Here is a 16,954-nt window from a genome sequence, read left to right as displayed (position 1 = left end):
GGAATACACCTAGCTATCACTCCCAGAATCCCAAGCGCCATGTACATGGAATCGCGCGGATGTGAACACACACGCTACTTATTGATGGGTTCGGTATCTCATAATTTACCAGTAACACACAACGTAACAGATGGTGTCAATTTTATGCAAACCATTCGTTATTTTGCAGCTTGTTTTATTTCAGTTTGACTTCCGTCTACAGATATGAAATGCACCTATCTGAACTTCAGTTCAAAGGTCGCGAACAGGTGTTCTATTGTCATTCTTTTAGAAAAGCAATGCTTTGACATGATCCACATAATGCAATATTCTACAGGTGCTAAGAATCCTACGTCAATTATCAAATTCACAAATGAAATTAAAGACCTCTCTTGAGTTCCCTTGTTAGTCCGAAGATTCCCCCAATAACTAATAACCTAGGATGTAATTGAAGATAATGTTAACTAAGTAACCGAGACTATTCTTAATTAGCATAGACGTTTCCATTCGTCTTGGGGTGTTCAATGTTTGTAAATATCGGTACGTCATTTTCAATATGTCCAAAATTATTAAAGATTGATGGACTAAAGAGTTAGATCACAGGCTAAAAATTATATTGTTATATAGAAGAGTTAAAAATTATCTTTTGGTCAACAATTTCAACATGAGAATCACGTGCGTTCTATGTCGAGGATTGGGAACCCTTAAAAATTATGGAATGTCCCAACCGGAGGCGAGCCATAGCAACGTTGGAAGCCATATGAATACAAAAACGTGTACAATCGACTTTTGCGTGAGGCGGTAGCATAAATCTATTCCGTCCACACATTGGACTGAGGTGTCCATATATATTTACTCGTCTATATTTACTTCAGACATCAAAATCCGTCCAAAATGGTGCGAGAATTAATGGACACCCAGAGACAGAATTTCTGGAAGGAGTCGATCCAAAAGGAGGCGTATGTACGACTTGCTTGGCATGAGAAGTACAGCAAAGAGTTTGCTAAAGACTCGGCAAAAGCTATTCGTCGGAAACAGCGTCCAGACATGGTACCCAAACCTGTCATGACACTGAAATTACCACAGCTAGAAAGGGCGAAGAAATCCGACGACAAGGCCAAGAAGGAAGCCGAAGCGAAAGCAAGTTTTGCTATGCTTGCAAAGAAGAATCCCGACGCTTTGCTAGTTGAAATGAGACCTGTTTCGACGTCCACGAAAGCGCAATTGTATAAAGGTGAGTGGATAGGTCGAAAGATCAAAGAATAAACACACTATCACATCGTGATTAAATTGTCATGGCAGTCTATTTTAGTTATTGACAATTGATAAAGAGGCCTTCTGACGCAGCGTTAGTAGTTGGAGGTTTATTGTCCAACGTATCAACAATGGAATTTAGATTGTTCTCATTTGTTTGTTATTCAATGTGATTTACTGTGATACCCAATGTATAATGTTGTATTTAGAATCCATGTTAGAGCCAGGGAGACAGACTGAAGTAAACAAAGAATTTTCTGTCCTGGGGATACAAGTAATGTACTTGCTCGTCTCCTACCGAAAAACAGACGATGCAACAGGTGTCTAGTGACGTCATTGTTCTGTAGTGCATTTCGTTTTAGTAAGTCTGGCACGCAGAATATGTCCATTTAGGATGTCTTTCGCCCTGAATGCCGTGTGTTTTCTTTGTAACAATGTTTATCATTATTGTTTCCTTCCACAGGTTTCAGCAAACTTGGAGAGGGTAGATACGCTTACCTGCAACAAAGGAAATTGAAGAAACCCGAGGAAAAGTACGAGTTCCCAATCACAAGTAGCTGGGAATATGGCTGGCGACTAGATGATGTCGTCACTGAAATGCGAGCACCAGCTTTTGGCAGATCGCGTATAGTGAAAGAGTCTTTCTACAGAACCAACGGAATTTTATAGATTTCTATCACTTGTCTACCATTAAAGCTGTGTAGACATCCAGGAATTCTATCTGACGAGTCCTGACAGATTTACATAAACTAACTTGTGATTCGTTGGAATTGCAAGAAGTTTGAACCGACATGTACTTTTGTTGTCTTTGAGCGTGAATCAGAAATATAACATTGTTATTATAAGAGAAAACAACAGACAACTTCGAAGGATTAGAAGTAGGGATATGATTGAAAGTTTATTACTTATTTCTTTAATTTCAATGACGCATGACTTTAAAGCCACAATAGCATTAACTGTAGGCGGTGACCACTTCTGCTGGTGTGAAAATCTGGTAAAAGCTTACTGAAAGAGTTCAAATGTTCCAAAACGCTGCTTTCACCTGTCAAGAAGTCGCTGATATTACATAAAGGCGACGCCAAAATGTACCCGTGTTAGCTTTCATTTCGTATATAGGTTGAAATCTCAGCTATGACGATTATGTACTTTTGGTGAATTGCTGTTTATACTGTCTTGTATACTATAGAGTTTACGCTGCTGTGGCTTTAAAGTTAGTCTATCCATACACAGTTCACAATGTTTAAAGCTTACACAAGAGAAGGTAATGACGTTTTGATTAGGCCTTTCTCAAATGTCAACATTGTGTATCTGTAACATCACGGTCTATTAGAACAACAATTACAACAACACTGTAGACAGTCCCATGTGGTAGAAATAGGATATTTGCCCCCTCTCAAATTTAGACGTATTTTGTTACTCCACCCATGTAAGGATACATTGAATCCTTATTCTTACCTTAACCGTGTGTTTTTTGAATGATTATACTTGTATCAGTAATATGCTTGTGACGTACTGCCAAACTTGTTTTTTTTTATAATACTGTTTTAACTTTTATAAGTTTTCATTTAATTTACATAAAGTAACATCTACTAAACATCAGCATTACCGTGAAGAAAGTTTTAACTGAAAAACTCAGAGTAGTTGTTTATAGGGTATATTTTTGTCTTGGTGTTGTATTTACAATAGTTATGAATGATGCAAATCAGAGTGTTTTGTACATTTGTACATTGTGTAGGCCTTCTTAAATGCAGATGTTGTTGTTTTCCCCTGCTTGGTTGATTGCTTAAACACTGTTTGTTTACCAAAAAGTACACATAATCAGGTCCAGATTTATGTCTGGTGCAATAATTTAATTATATGGTGCCATTTTCAAACATATATGTAATATGGTAATTCCTTGGAATTCACCTATATCACAGACAAGAATATACACTGTATCTTCCCTTGAGTGTGTGCTATTTCAACTTTGGAATAGAACTGTTTCTGAAGATAAGGGTAGCTGTATTGGTCGAATGATATTTTTTATACCTCCGATGACAAAAAGCAAAATTAAAATATAACTCTAGCTTGCATTTGGGTGACATATTATGGGACAAAGATAAGGTCGCAAAGTAAATAATAATTTTACTGTGTATATATTTTTATGCCTTAGAATACTACTGTACTGTCATTGCCGATATAGATGATAGACTAATTCATTTTTCGAGTTCTTTATCACAGTGATATAAACTTTGTCGAATCTACAGACTGTTCTATCCATCCATCTATCCATCCATCCATCCATCCATCCATCCATCCATCCATCCATCCATCCACCCATCCTACTCAGGTGATGGAAATATTGACTATTTGTGATAATGAATTCTTAATAAATTGATATTTTTAAAACCAAATTTTTACAAGATCCAATGGCTCAGTGAATACTTCCAAGTTTGTCCAAAGCGTACATTTTGGAAAGTGTATCTTTAATTGACCCACTGTTGTTGCTGGACTGGTATTACAAGGAACTCACTCCATGGAAGGAATGAAAACCCAAATTTTGGTGTAATGAAGTTTCGTTTATATCAAAGCATGTACAAATGTACACAGTCACAATTATTTCAACTAGCGTTGCTCTAAGAGAGCGCTTGTACACCTCCAGTGCTATTTTAATTTGTGGTACATGTGTTCTGATGATATCTTCCAATATAGATTAATTAATTAATTAATTAATTAATTATATACTCTCTGTTGGTGTACTATACCAATTACACATCTTATGGTAGGATTCACGTACCAGTGTACATTACCACCGGTTGTACAATCTAGTATGTACAATATAACGCAATGCCTCTAAACGATAATATACACGTAACAACATTTCTAAGTTACACCGCTGGCGGAAATTGATATGTGTCTGTCACGTTGTGCATAATGTTTTAATCGATAAACTCAAGTTGACATTACACTGTGTGTACGTGTTGGTGCAGCCTGTGTGTTTTGTCGATTATATTATCTTAGACAAGGTTGAACTCTGTTTATTCGTTATATTTCCACGTGGGTCTTTCCTGCAAAATGTGCTTTCGTGTAACTTTCTCGGTAAAATGTAATGCATGCCTTTTTAGTGATTAAAATATTTTTACATTCAAAATAAATGTCCGCAAATCTGGTTCTAAACCATTGCCTTCAATTTGTTATAAGATACATGTGTACATGGCAATGTGTTAGATCTTGAGGGTATACTGATAATCAATGTTCTATGTTGAACTCAACGTGCGACATTTTACCAATCTCTTGCGGCTAACAGCTGTACCACAGTCATGATAGTCCCTCTATCACATGTCCCTAATATTACATCCACAAATTACCTAAATAATTGAAAATAGCCGTTACTCGTTACTTGAACCGAAGACCGATACTATACTAACAAGTCTGTATTCTCGATAACCATTACGTTTTAAATTTCAGCCATTTCACGACTGCCTGCAGACACTGAACAATTGACATTTAACACATTCAATTCATCAAAGTATTGATTCTATGTTTACTACACCCATCTCATATTTCACACCATGTCTGACCTCAAAAGGTGGTCTGTTGTCAACAACAAACAAACTTTGAATCGATTTTGACGTACAGTGCCAACAGAATACAATGGCTTACACATAGTGCCAAAAGAGTACAAATACATTTGCTCGATAATACCAATCTATTTCTTATTAAATATGATTACATCCATTAATTACTATTAATTCATTTCGAAAAGAGGTAATCAGGAAAATTGAATAACTACTAGTCCGACTCAGACTAGTGGGAATTTTGGGTGTTGTGCCGACAGTTTCTGATGGTTAATCATGCGTGTTAAAGTGTGAGTTTGCGTTCGATTGACCTTGCAGAGGAGCTTCGTGATCTACCAAGGTGCATATGCGCATACATGAGACCAATATACTCTGAACATTAACACAGTCCTAATAACTTCTAATTTACATTTAAAAAAAACGATTGCTTCAATTCCTGGTTACTTCAACGGACAATTTACATAATTAAAATATTGTATTTTGGTATATGGAAATATGCGATATTGACAGGCAATGTATTTTATAACCATACCCAAGAGAGGTGGGGGGGGGGGGATTAAAATATAAATGTACAAGACCAGTGTCGCAAACAAAACAGATAAAGGCCTTTTCCCCGGAGTGTGTAAACTACAAATATACCACCCGTATCGGACCAATTACACATTGCCGTTCTATTTGAGTTGATGGTGATGATGCTCTGGAATTCAACCGGACAAGGCTTCAATGTGTGACAATTTGATAAGACCGTGAACAGCAATGACGTATTTTACTACAGTAGTACTGCAGTAGCTTACTGGGACGATACAACATTATCTTTGATGTATGATTATTTTGCATCATATCAAGTTCACTGCAAATTGACGACTTGATCCCCCCTTCCACCCTCCACATATGTGTATGTACTAGATTACACTTTGTCATTATTCGAAAGCATGAACACCCACTTTCTTTCTTTCTTTTCCAAATTATGCAATCACATTGTCTTTTCACCTAGACCTGTAAACGTTGACACAATGTAACTTGGTAATTCTTACATACTAAGTATGTCATTGTAAGTAAGTCATTGGGTCTATGACATGTCAATGGAAACAACCCACCAATATTTAATCAACTTGAATCAGTTCCGATCCCTGGCAGATTGAAAGTACTTGTAGTCTCAAAAATACAGGTCATTTTTGTTCCAGCCTGTGAGGAGATAGAGTTTAATCATATGGGTTGTACTTCTGAAATGCCTTTCAAATAATCTTTACTATCATGCCAGTTTTCATGAGAAGTTGGTATGATATAGTTATATGTACTGCTTACACAGTGTTTGACATATACGTTGTAGCAATCCTTTTACCAGTGATGATCGTGAAAAGTGTTTAAGTTTGTGCAGTGGTATGCATTCTATCATTACACGCGAAAGAATAAACGTGAACGTACGTGTCATTTTACGACAAACCTGTTTAGATAATTAAAGAGTGCCCCCAAACACGCAGACAGGTGAGGTGTTTACGTTTGTTTTTGCCTGTAGCAGCGCGAATTTCAGTTTCAGTATTTCAAAGAAACTATATTTTTACAATTATACAAGCAAATGGTGAGAGACATACATACATACATACATACATACATACATACATACATACATACATACATACATACATACATACATACATACATACATACATACATACTGTACATTCATACATACATATCAAATTATTTTATTTCTTTTACATATCAAATTCGTTTATTCCAACTTACATGAAAATAGCATGTACAGGTAAAGTATTTATATAATGTATGTGTGTATGTATGTATGTATGTATGTATGTATGTATGTATGTGTGTGTGTGTGTGTGTGTGTGTGGGGGGGGGGGGGTGGGTGGATGGATGGATGTATGTATGTGTGTGTGTGTGTGTATGTATGTATGTATGTATGAATGTATGTATGTATGTATGTATGTATGTATGAATGTATGTATGTATGTATGTATGTATGTATGTATGTATGTATGTATGTATGTATGTATGAATGTATGTATGTATGTATGTATGTATGTATGTATGTATGTATGTATGTATGAGTGTGTGTGTGTGTGTGTGTATGTATGTATGTATGTATGTATGTATGTATGTATGTATGTATGTATGTATGTATGGATGTATGGATGTATGTATGGATGGATGGATGGATGGATGGATGGATAAAAAAATACTATTCTAATAGACTTAGTCCACACTGATCCCTTGTATCGTATTTTCTTCCTTGATGTGCCCCTCAAATATTGACACTGTTGTATAACTTTGGTGGACATGCTTTACATTTGCCATCATTCGATAGCCACCAGTGACTCCATTGCTTTGCACGACTTTCTTTGTTATCGTTCCCTCGTATGTAGTTGTTAAGAATCACTACAGGGTCTGTTTTTAGCCTGACTTCTTCCTGCATGTACCAAAAGCCGCTCACAAAATGTTCGATTGGTAACCATTGCATATGTAACGGATGTTTATTAAGAATCTGACCAAGGATCATTTGTTCAGAACCTGTGATACCAATATCTGTTTTATCATTACATGTCTTATATCGATGCATAATATTGTGAAGTTCTCCAGTCAGTTCATTCCAAATGTATCGTGTTTCTGACGTTGCGTTTAGATAGATAAAACCACCATTGATGACACCGGATGGTTTCATATCGGCACATCCATTATCCATTACGATCAGATCAATATTTTTGTACCGTTGAAAGTATTTAGTCGGATTATCAAACCATACAGCATCGGACTCGGTCTCAAACACTGACATACCACCCTTAAGAATTTCGTTGATAACTCTCACCCTGAACAGTCCATATTTGTAATAGTCAACTTCACCAAACAGCATAGACTCTGGAGAGCCGAATATTTCAAGTACAACGTTAAGTTCTGGTTTCCAACTTGTTAGACGTTGGTAGGTTTCCATATCACTTACGATGAACAGAGTCGATGGAAGTATTCCAAAGCACTCTACATTGCAGATCCAACTCTTTGTTAAGTTTAGATACCCTAGATTTAGAAACTGAGTAGTGACAAAACCGTATCGGTTGTAGATTGGTGTAGCTTGAGTTGTTACATTTGTGTAATTTCGTGTATCAAAGGCAGCCTGTTGAAACCCTGTTATGAAGAGTACATCTTTAAAGCTAAGCCTACAATCTGATGTTAAGACAAGGTACATGTAGTCTAAAGTAATAGAACCAATTGCGAGAACAACACATATAATCACTAATTTTCTGGCGCTTGGCCGTCTACAGTTACAGCTTTTCATTTTGTTACTGGTACAGTAACTACCAATATATGGTCATATAACAATAATGGTCATCGTATCTGGTCATATTGGTATCATTTTTTTTACGGTACTCCTATTGGTGCGTAAACCCCAGCGTCATTCACCTACAATGATAAAAAAGAGAAATTGAAAGATGAACATGATTTATTAGGAAATTCAAAAGTAACATATCTTACCAATCTAATTAAAATCCGATGCGGTGAAAGCGGCTCGATGCCTTTATTTACCTCTATTTCCACCACGGTTTTGTGTCGTTTGTTTTGTTCCGAGTGATCGCCGCCTTCCCATAAGAAATGTGGGAAGGCAGCGATCACTCGGAACAAAACAAACGACACAAAATGATGGAAATAGATGTAAATAAAGGCATCTAGCGGCTTTCACCACATCGGATTTCAATCAGATTGCACATCTTACCAGTCCAGGATCATTCGAGACGCGTTAAAACTGACCATAGTATAAATCCGGTAGAAATTAGTGAAGAGCATGTCAACATTTCTTTCTCTAATGAACGCACTTTTTAAAATTCTAGCCAGGTAATATAATCTTTATCATATACCCTATGTAGTGGCACAGAAACGATACTTAAATCACATATCCACATATATTGATATAGTTACACATTATTTTAAGTGCAAAAACGTAAAGATATTGAGAAAAAAATAAAAACAGAATCACCGAGCAAATGCATATCGACGAGAGCGCCACTTACCATGGCAAAATGTGCCAGGTCGTGAACATTATATGTATTGCACGGTTTACAATATTAATTTGGAACTTTCATGCCTTCTATATTAAAGACTTGTTATCAAGATCTCCATTTTATCAGAACTGCTATTTTTATCTTAATAAGGGAACGAGCAGAATTCATCACTGCGGGGAAGAAAATATTTTGGCCCATTTATATTTTGCAGCCCCCCCCCCCCCCCATCAATCTCAAAATGTTTCATGCCCCACCCCGAATTGAAGCCAATAATTTTCGTGGCCGCCCCCTTCCCGCCCCCCCCCCCCAAACAAAAACAAAAACAAAACAAAACAAAAAAACTATCGGGTTTTAATATCCTTGAATACTTTAATAATTATTAATAGAAACGGTCCGGTAAGAAATATCCCATTTAGAATACAAATGTACATACATATGCACGCACGCACACATACATACATACATACATACATACATACATACATACATACATACATACATACATTGTGTATGAAAGTAAATTTCAGCTCATCTGCTTTGGTCTCGTCTTCCCTTGTGCACACAGTGTGAAAGTGGTTTAGCAGCACGTTATCTCGCGTGACTTCAGGTATTGTATAAGGTCAACACGGAAATAGGTAGAAAAAATAACTTGTGACGCACGACTGCTCAATGCTCGTCACTTATATTTTTTTTTACCATAAAGTGAACCGTTGGCGATAAAAGTGAATGTTCTCAAGGTTGGTATAAAATGTTTTGGTTTTTTTTTTAAAACAAATACTATTTTGGTTTAGTCAGTATGAATTGTTACTGTGTGCAAGTTACACTATTCAAGCCGATTTTCTCTGATTGCACGGTCTCCCTGGGTGTTTGGTTTTAACAAGAAATCTACTGTTGTTGATAAAGGCGTTTTGTATATTCTTATAGAATGACACTAAACACTTTGTTTGATGAGTCAATGCTACATGGTTACTCAGACCACTTTACTTCATCGGGATTTACATGATTTGCAGATTTGGAAAACTCAGCAATTTCAAAAAAAAAAAAATATGGTGTCACTGCTGTAAGCCACTCGACTGTATACAAGCTAAATTGAAAGTTTTGTACTAGTCTTTTTTATGTTTCAACTGTTCAGAGAGAAATATGTAATACACTCTACATTATATTTTTCACAGTCAGCGAGATATTATTTTACTCATGTCATGTGAAATCTAACGTAAAACTATCTTGACCCTATATGATCTCTAGATCTATGGGACTACCAACGGTACTACATGTATGAACTCTATGGGACTACCAACGGTATTATGATCTCTTCTAATAAATCACATACACGGGTTCTTATAAACACTGTTTCATTGTCGCGCTGCAGTAAACAAGCAACGCGACTGTACTGCAGTAAACAAGCAACGCGACTGTACTTCAGTAAACAATTAAGCATAGTGACTGTGCTGCAGTACACAAACAACGCGACTTTACTTTCCCAAGTAGAACCAGTGAATGTAGTAGGGTCAAAAAGGTCAAAATGAGACGTGTACGAGACTAGTAGTAGGTAGATCTTTGTCGAAATTGCCTTTGTGTGAATATATAAGGTAGTAACTACGCAATTCTACGTTACGATTATGACGTATAATAAACGTGAAATGAAATGACACAATCACCCTGTAATAACTACGAAAATATTTTTTTCTCCCTCACTGAGAATGGTGATAAAAGCTGACAAAAAACAAAGTAATGCAATGTTAGGCAATCCATTGACTCAAAGTAAAATGTGACTCTCCCCTAATAGCATATTTTTAAAATATAGCCCTTCACCAAGAGCCGATTTGTAAAAAGTGAACCCCCTAATTCCCCTGCCCCCTATAGATACTGAAGGCTCCCTTACAAACATATACATTGTACTTTGTAATTGTTGCTTCTGAATGCAAAAGGTATTATATTTCTATTTTTACAGGATAGTGTCTTGAAGTGTAAAAACAATGGGTTACCTTAACGTCATGGTGTTAACCATTGCTGTCTGGGTTGTTAACCTGTATGTGGTACACAGTTGTCCATCGGTATGTCGATGTCAATCAAATGGTTTCGTGTATTGTAACGGTAAATCTCTGACAGAAATTCCACCAAACATACCACCTGACACAGTGGGGCTGTACTTAAATAATAATAACCTAACGTCAATCCCTGCAGGATCTTTTCAAGAACTACCAATGCTGGAGTATTTATATCTCTACTACAACAATATAGATTATGTTTCCAATGATGCATTTCGAGGTTTGGACAAACTAAAAGAGTTGTATATGTACAACAACCAAATCAAGGATTTCCCATGGCACGTCTTGAGTGGACTAGGCAGATTATCACATTTACACATACGAAATAATATTCTGGAAAGTTTGCCAATTATCAGTAACCTACTCAATATGACGTATATGCATTTTTCTAACAACAACATTAAGGACATCGGTGGTTTTCATAATTTACCAGAATTGGGTACATTGAATTTAGAGGACAACACTATTTCATCATTACCTGATAACGTCTTTGATGGATTACCAAACCTAAGGTACCTCTACCTCAGAAATAACGACATAGATTCTATTCAAAGCAATGTGTTTAATTCACTCAAAAACCTGCAAACTCTACAACTTGATAACAACAGACTGTCAGAACCACCAAATATCACATCACTCCATCTGTTGCGACAACTGTATTTATCACATAACAACATTCATGATATATCGGAGAGTTTCTTTAGTGGTGTTTCGAACATTTATTATCTAGATCTCGGTTACAACAAACTGACAAGGATCCCATCCTTCAACAATCCAACTGCTACATGGAGTAGTTTCGACACTACAGTTAATTTGAATTATAACCTTATAGAGTCAATCGGACCGCATGCGTTGCAAGGACTTAATGATACCGGTATTCAATATTTATATTTGTATATGACGGATAATAAGATCATTGACATAGATGAAATGGCGTTTGATGGTTTACACTTCAGAAATGTGTACATATACCTAGATAGAAATAATTTGGCGACACTCCCTTCACTGACGATATCCCAGGTCGGGCTTAATTACATGGGTCTTCAGGTAAGAGGCAATCCTTGGTCATGTGATTGCCGTTTGAGTGCATTCAAAAGATGGTTAGAAGAGTCTACTACATCAGTGTACGTTTACGACATGATATGTCAATACCCCGAGACACATTTTGAGATGAATGCGATGTATATCCCGGCTGAAAATATGACTTGTAGTCTTCCTACATTTAACGACCTCATTCAGTGGGTATCAATCGATGAGGGTGAGCAAGTTGAAATTGACTGTGAAGCAGAAGGAATTCCACAGCCAAGCATCTATTGGGTTACACCGAATGGGAATGCTACAATACCCGGTGACGATATAACCAATACTTTCGATTCAACACAGATTGTCTACAGCTCTTTGAAGATCAACAAAGTTGAAACTAGACATCAAGGGACGTATGTATGTGTTGCTACCAACGCAGCAGGTTCCGCGATTGCGATGAGATATCTACAAGTAGGGTTACAACAAACAGATGAAAATCAGGAAATGGAGACAACAACCATGGAAGAACAAGTCGACAATCATACCGTGCCTATAGTCCAAGGATCGGAGACGTCGAATGGAAATCCGGCAGGTATTATTGCCGGGTCTTTCATTGGTGGAATTATTTTTGGAGTCCTAAGCATACTCTTCGTTTTGGTAACTTGTTACTGTTGCGTATTACGGAAAGGTATGGATGGAAAGACAAATAGTACACCGAGCACTCGTATGAAATTTAGTGACCTGAAAGAGATATTCACTAATAAAGGTCGGCGGGAAACTAGCGATGGCATCGAACAGAAAGTGAATACTACAAGTGAGGAAGTCACGCGAAATAGCTATACTGAACCACCGATACCTGTTGACGGAGATCACAATAAAATCTATGTAAATGTTGAAGCAACCCCTACCACTGAATCACCATACACATCGTTATCTCTTAATACAAAATCTCAGGAAAGTGTTTATCAAACTCTGTCAAAGTGAACTGAAGGCCAGGGTTTCAATTCCAGATAGTTTTATCTCATGAGTTGAGCCATGCGGATTACATATAATCACTCGTTTCTTCTAGCTCAACCTTTTCCAGAGCGCTGACAACGATTTTTTACACGTAAATTGTAAACGTAATCAGAAGTATGTTTATGTAGGACAAGTCTTACACTGATATTTTTGCATTTTTCTCTCAATTCATTCATTCATTCATTCATTCATTCATTCATTCATTCATTCATTCATTCATTCATTCATTCATTCATTCATTCATTCATTCATTCATTCATTCATTCATTCATCCACCCACCCACCCACCCACGTTCCAACCCACTCACTCACTCACTCACTCACTCACTCACTCACTCACTCACTCACTCACTCACTCACTCACTCACTCACTCACTCACTCACTCACTCACTCACTCACTCACTCACTCACTCACTCACTCACTCACTCACTCACTCACTCACTCATAAAAGTTATGTAAGGGGGTGATTTTGTTTGGTATAATATGAATATTATAATAATAATACAGAGTGTATTTAATCCGTGGATTTTCAATAGGTATATCACTTGGCCACTCAGTGTTAAAGTTAGCGATGTTGAGTATAAATATCTGTTACAAATATTTGAAAAATATGGTGAATCTTTCATGCGCAAATGTCATCTCCTATACACAAATTTGATAATTTGGGCAGAAATTGATTTGGAATATGATAAATCAAATCGGTATATCACTTGGCCACTTAATGTCACGGATTGTATTTCTAAGTTGCCTCCAACTTCTTTTAAATTATGTCTATTCAGTTACACAGAAGTAAAGTATTTGAGGGACGACTGTCTTTTTGTCCCAGCAGTAGTACAGTATGCAGCAGGGGAGTCAGCTGATATGAATATGTATTAGATTAGCAGTAAATATTCATGGATCCTAAGTGCTTATTACCTTAAGATAAATAGTCACGAATAGTCCTAATTGTTAACAGACTTACACACAATGTAGTCGTGATTACTTCATGCATATACGCTCATAAAAACTTGTGATATTTGCTTCAGATTCAGACGACTTTTACTTTGAAAAATATGTATACTCTTCAAAATGTTCATTAGTCGCGTGGGTAAAAGCAAAAGTTTGGGAATATATTTCACTAGTTTACAATATAACAACTGTTTTTGATAATCAAGAATGATAAATGACACTAACAATTATTACATACTGTGTCGTGTATTCAAATAATGGTCCCCCCACACACATACACAAAGGAGAGAGAGAGAGAGAGAGAGAGAGAGAGAGAGAGAGAGAGAGAGAGAGAGAGAGAGAGAGAGAGAGAGAGAGAGAGAGAGAGAGAGAGAGAGAGAGAGAGAGAGAGAGAGAGAGAGAGAGAGATTTCAAATGTACCCTTTTTCCCGAAATATTTCAATGAAAAACACCCGTACCCGCTTCGTCTGTGACTGCCACCACCGGGCGTTGTATACAAGTGTCGTGTTTTCATACCTTCACAGTTTACCTTTGAACCCGACGAGATGAAATCACATGTACAATAATACTGCTATACAAAATGTATACGAGTCTTAAGCAATACAGTGAATTCGATAACCACTGAACACATAATATCACCTTGGTTGTCTGAGGTATAGGGGCACGTAGCTGTCTTAGATTGTTGTTTTTCTTGTCCACAGGCTATAGTATATATATAAACGTTTTGACTTGAATATATTTGGTATGTCTTTGTGGAACGAACACCGTATTCTTGTATATGTACTTCTCTTCTAAATCTACATACTAGTACATGTATTTCAATTTTAAATGTCGCTTACCGTATACGTCTTACATACAGCCTCTGGTATTATAATGTGACAACGTTTCCGTTGTCCTCACAGGGACACTGTTGTAACAGGTTAGGTTGGGTTTAATATTAACCAGCAGATAAAAAAAAACATGTCTACGCACGCTGAGAACAACCACGTACCTTTGCTATATAATTTACTGCCAGTAGAGTGGTCATGTGTCATTTATGATGTAGCCTACCTTCCTAATGGGAAAGAAGCGCAAACTCAAAAAAATCAAAATGTCAGTTAGGATTATATAGTAATAGTGTAGCAATACCCATTCTCAAGTCTAGAGGGAGGCTATTTATCAGGGGCCACTGTAATTTTTCTGACTACGTGACCGACCTTAATATTACAAAGATACGAATAAACATGGTGAAAAAAGAACTGTTACTCCAACGGTCCCACCTTTCGAACTCTTTCCAAAGCCGTAGTGTCAGTGGCACGATTTCACGACAATTTCAGTCACCCTGACCAGGTTAGATCAAAAGAGAAGTGCCGTGGTGATTTTTTCTGACGCTGACATAGCCTATGATGTTACGACATTAACAAGATAATTCAGTCGGTCATCTATTTAGACGAATTTTGTCATTGTCATTGTAAAATAAGTGCAGAACTAAAGGGCCATAACATAACATAAGAATAACATATAACGGTGAGTACCGCAGCGACATCTACGACAAGTCCTAAAATTACTTCTGTTTTTGTCAAATTGCGCAGTAGACGTATATGCCCACTTCTTAAAGCACACGTTACTACTTATAGCAAGTAAAACGAAAGAAGCCATCTCTCCGTCTATCGTTGTTGTTGTTGTTGTTGTTGTTGTTGTTGTTGTTGTTGTTGTTGTTGTTACATCTGATCTGACCCGGCTCACTTGATTGTTTTCGACCCTCCTTATATATACAATGCACTTTTTCGCCAGAATCAAGCATTGGTTGATCAACTGTCTTGCAATGCCTTGATTTCGACGGAAATAGAAGTAAATTTTTACTATTTTACCTTGTTGGATGCAAAAATATGTTTGGGTTCGGGACTTAAACTAATAGGGTCAGTTGGGTTACTGGAAACACACAATTGTTTTTATTTGGCCTAACAGGGAAATTGTTTGAAAGTTATTATAAAATTCCTAAAAAAGTTTGAACTGTCACATTCTACAGTTTTATCAACTGTCGATGCCATCATTGATCTGTTACTCTTCATGCCTTGGGTATAATTATAATTATGACGTCATCGGAGACCTTTGACGAGCTCATATACATACACAGACACATATACACACAAATTAATTAGTGACTGTATTGATATAGGCAGTGGCGATTAGATGTTACCATGTATAGATGCAGGAGGGGTATATACTCGTCTGGTTTATTCATTTCAGTCAAATAACAGTTACAGTTCCTGTACTGATAGCGGATGGTGATGTATAACTTATATATTGTATTCTATCACAGTTACAGTTCCTGTACTGATAGCGGATGGTGATGTATAACTTATATATTGTAGTCTATCACAGTTACAGCTCCTGTACTGATAGCGGATGATGATGTATAACTTATATATTGTATTCTATCACAGTTACAGTAATACTACATAACACGTAATTACACAAGCGATTCCGTCTGATCCGAGTGACACACAAGAATCTCAAGAAAGGGTAGTTGGGAAAATCTTCATTATCCAGAGTCACGATGTGCGTGCTTTGTTTGTAAAACTTGAGCCTTTGCTAGAGTACTTTTAGTCTGAGATGTACACACCTACCGTTTGACACGGCTTGACAGAAGCTTTACACTCTATTGATAACAGAGTCGATTTATGTCGAGCTTCGCCGAGTTACACCCAAATTGAAGTAAATATACAGACATACACACTTCCAGGCGTGTATTTGGATATGGATGCATGTCGGATTGACGATTTATGTCGACATTGAAATATGTGTACACGTGTACCAGTAACATTCAGTGTAATACGGGGAAGCTTCTAGTCTGAAGTAATCTAAGAATAGATACATGTATGTCTAAAATTAAATGAATAGATCTCAGTAGATACTGTGGATAGAATATGTATACCAGTCTGATAGCAGAATAATGGTTTACCACTCCGTACTAAAATATTCATGTTATGTGGATTTACTACAACGAATAATAATATTACAACCAATCTCTATTGGATGGCTCGGATCCTCCCAGCCGTTTTCGTTCTATCAGAACCAGTTCACATGACACGTGACCCTTGACCCTTGATGTTGTCTTCGTGTGTACATTTATC

General features: G+C 36.9%; 2 protein-coding genes across 2 annotated transcripts; one reads left to right on the top strand and one right to left on the bottom strand.

Moving 5' to 3' along the window:
- Positions 1–790: 790 nt before the first annotated feature.
- On the top strand, positions 791–2,262 carry LOC144438078 (protein SPMIP1-like). Its single transcript, XM_078127111.1, has 2 exons — positions 791–1,213; positions 1,697–2,262. Exons 1-2 carry the CDS (start codon positions 874–876, stop codon positions 1,900–1,902), a joined length of 546 nt encoding a protein of 181 aa, XP_077983237.1. The 5' UTR covers positions 791–873; the 3' UTR covers positions 1,903–2,262.
- A 4,791-nt stretch (positions 2,263–7,053) lies between these two features.
- LOC144443328 (uncharacterized) lies at positions 7,054–8,079 on the bottom strand. Its single transcript, XM_078132789.1, has one exon. The coding sequence runs from the start codon at positions 8,077–8,079 to the stop codon at positions 7,054–7,056; it is 1,026 nt and encodes a 341-aa protein (XP_077988915.1).
- Positions 8,080–16,954: the final 8,875 nt, after the last annotated feature.

This window comes from Glandiceps talaboti, chromosome 1 (genome assembly GCF_964340395.1).
Source record: "Glandiceps talaboti chromosome 1, keGlaTala1.1, whole genome shotgun sequence".
Classification (NCBI taxonomy): Eukaryota; Metazoa; Hemichordata; class Enteropneusta; family Spengelidae; genus Glandiceps; species Glandiceps talaboti.
The sequence above is the reverse complement of the archived record's forward strand: the minus strand, read 5'-3'. Positions and strand labels throughout refer to the sequence as shown.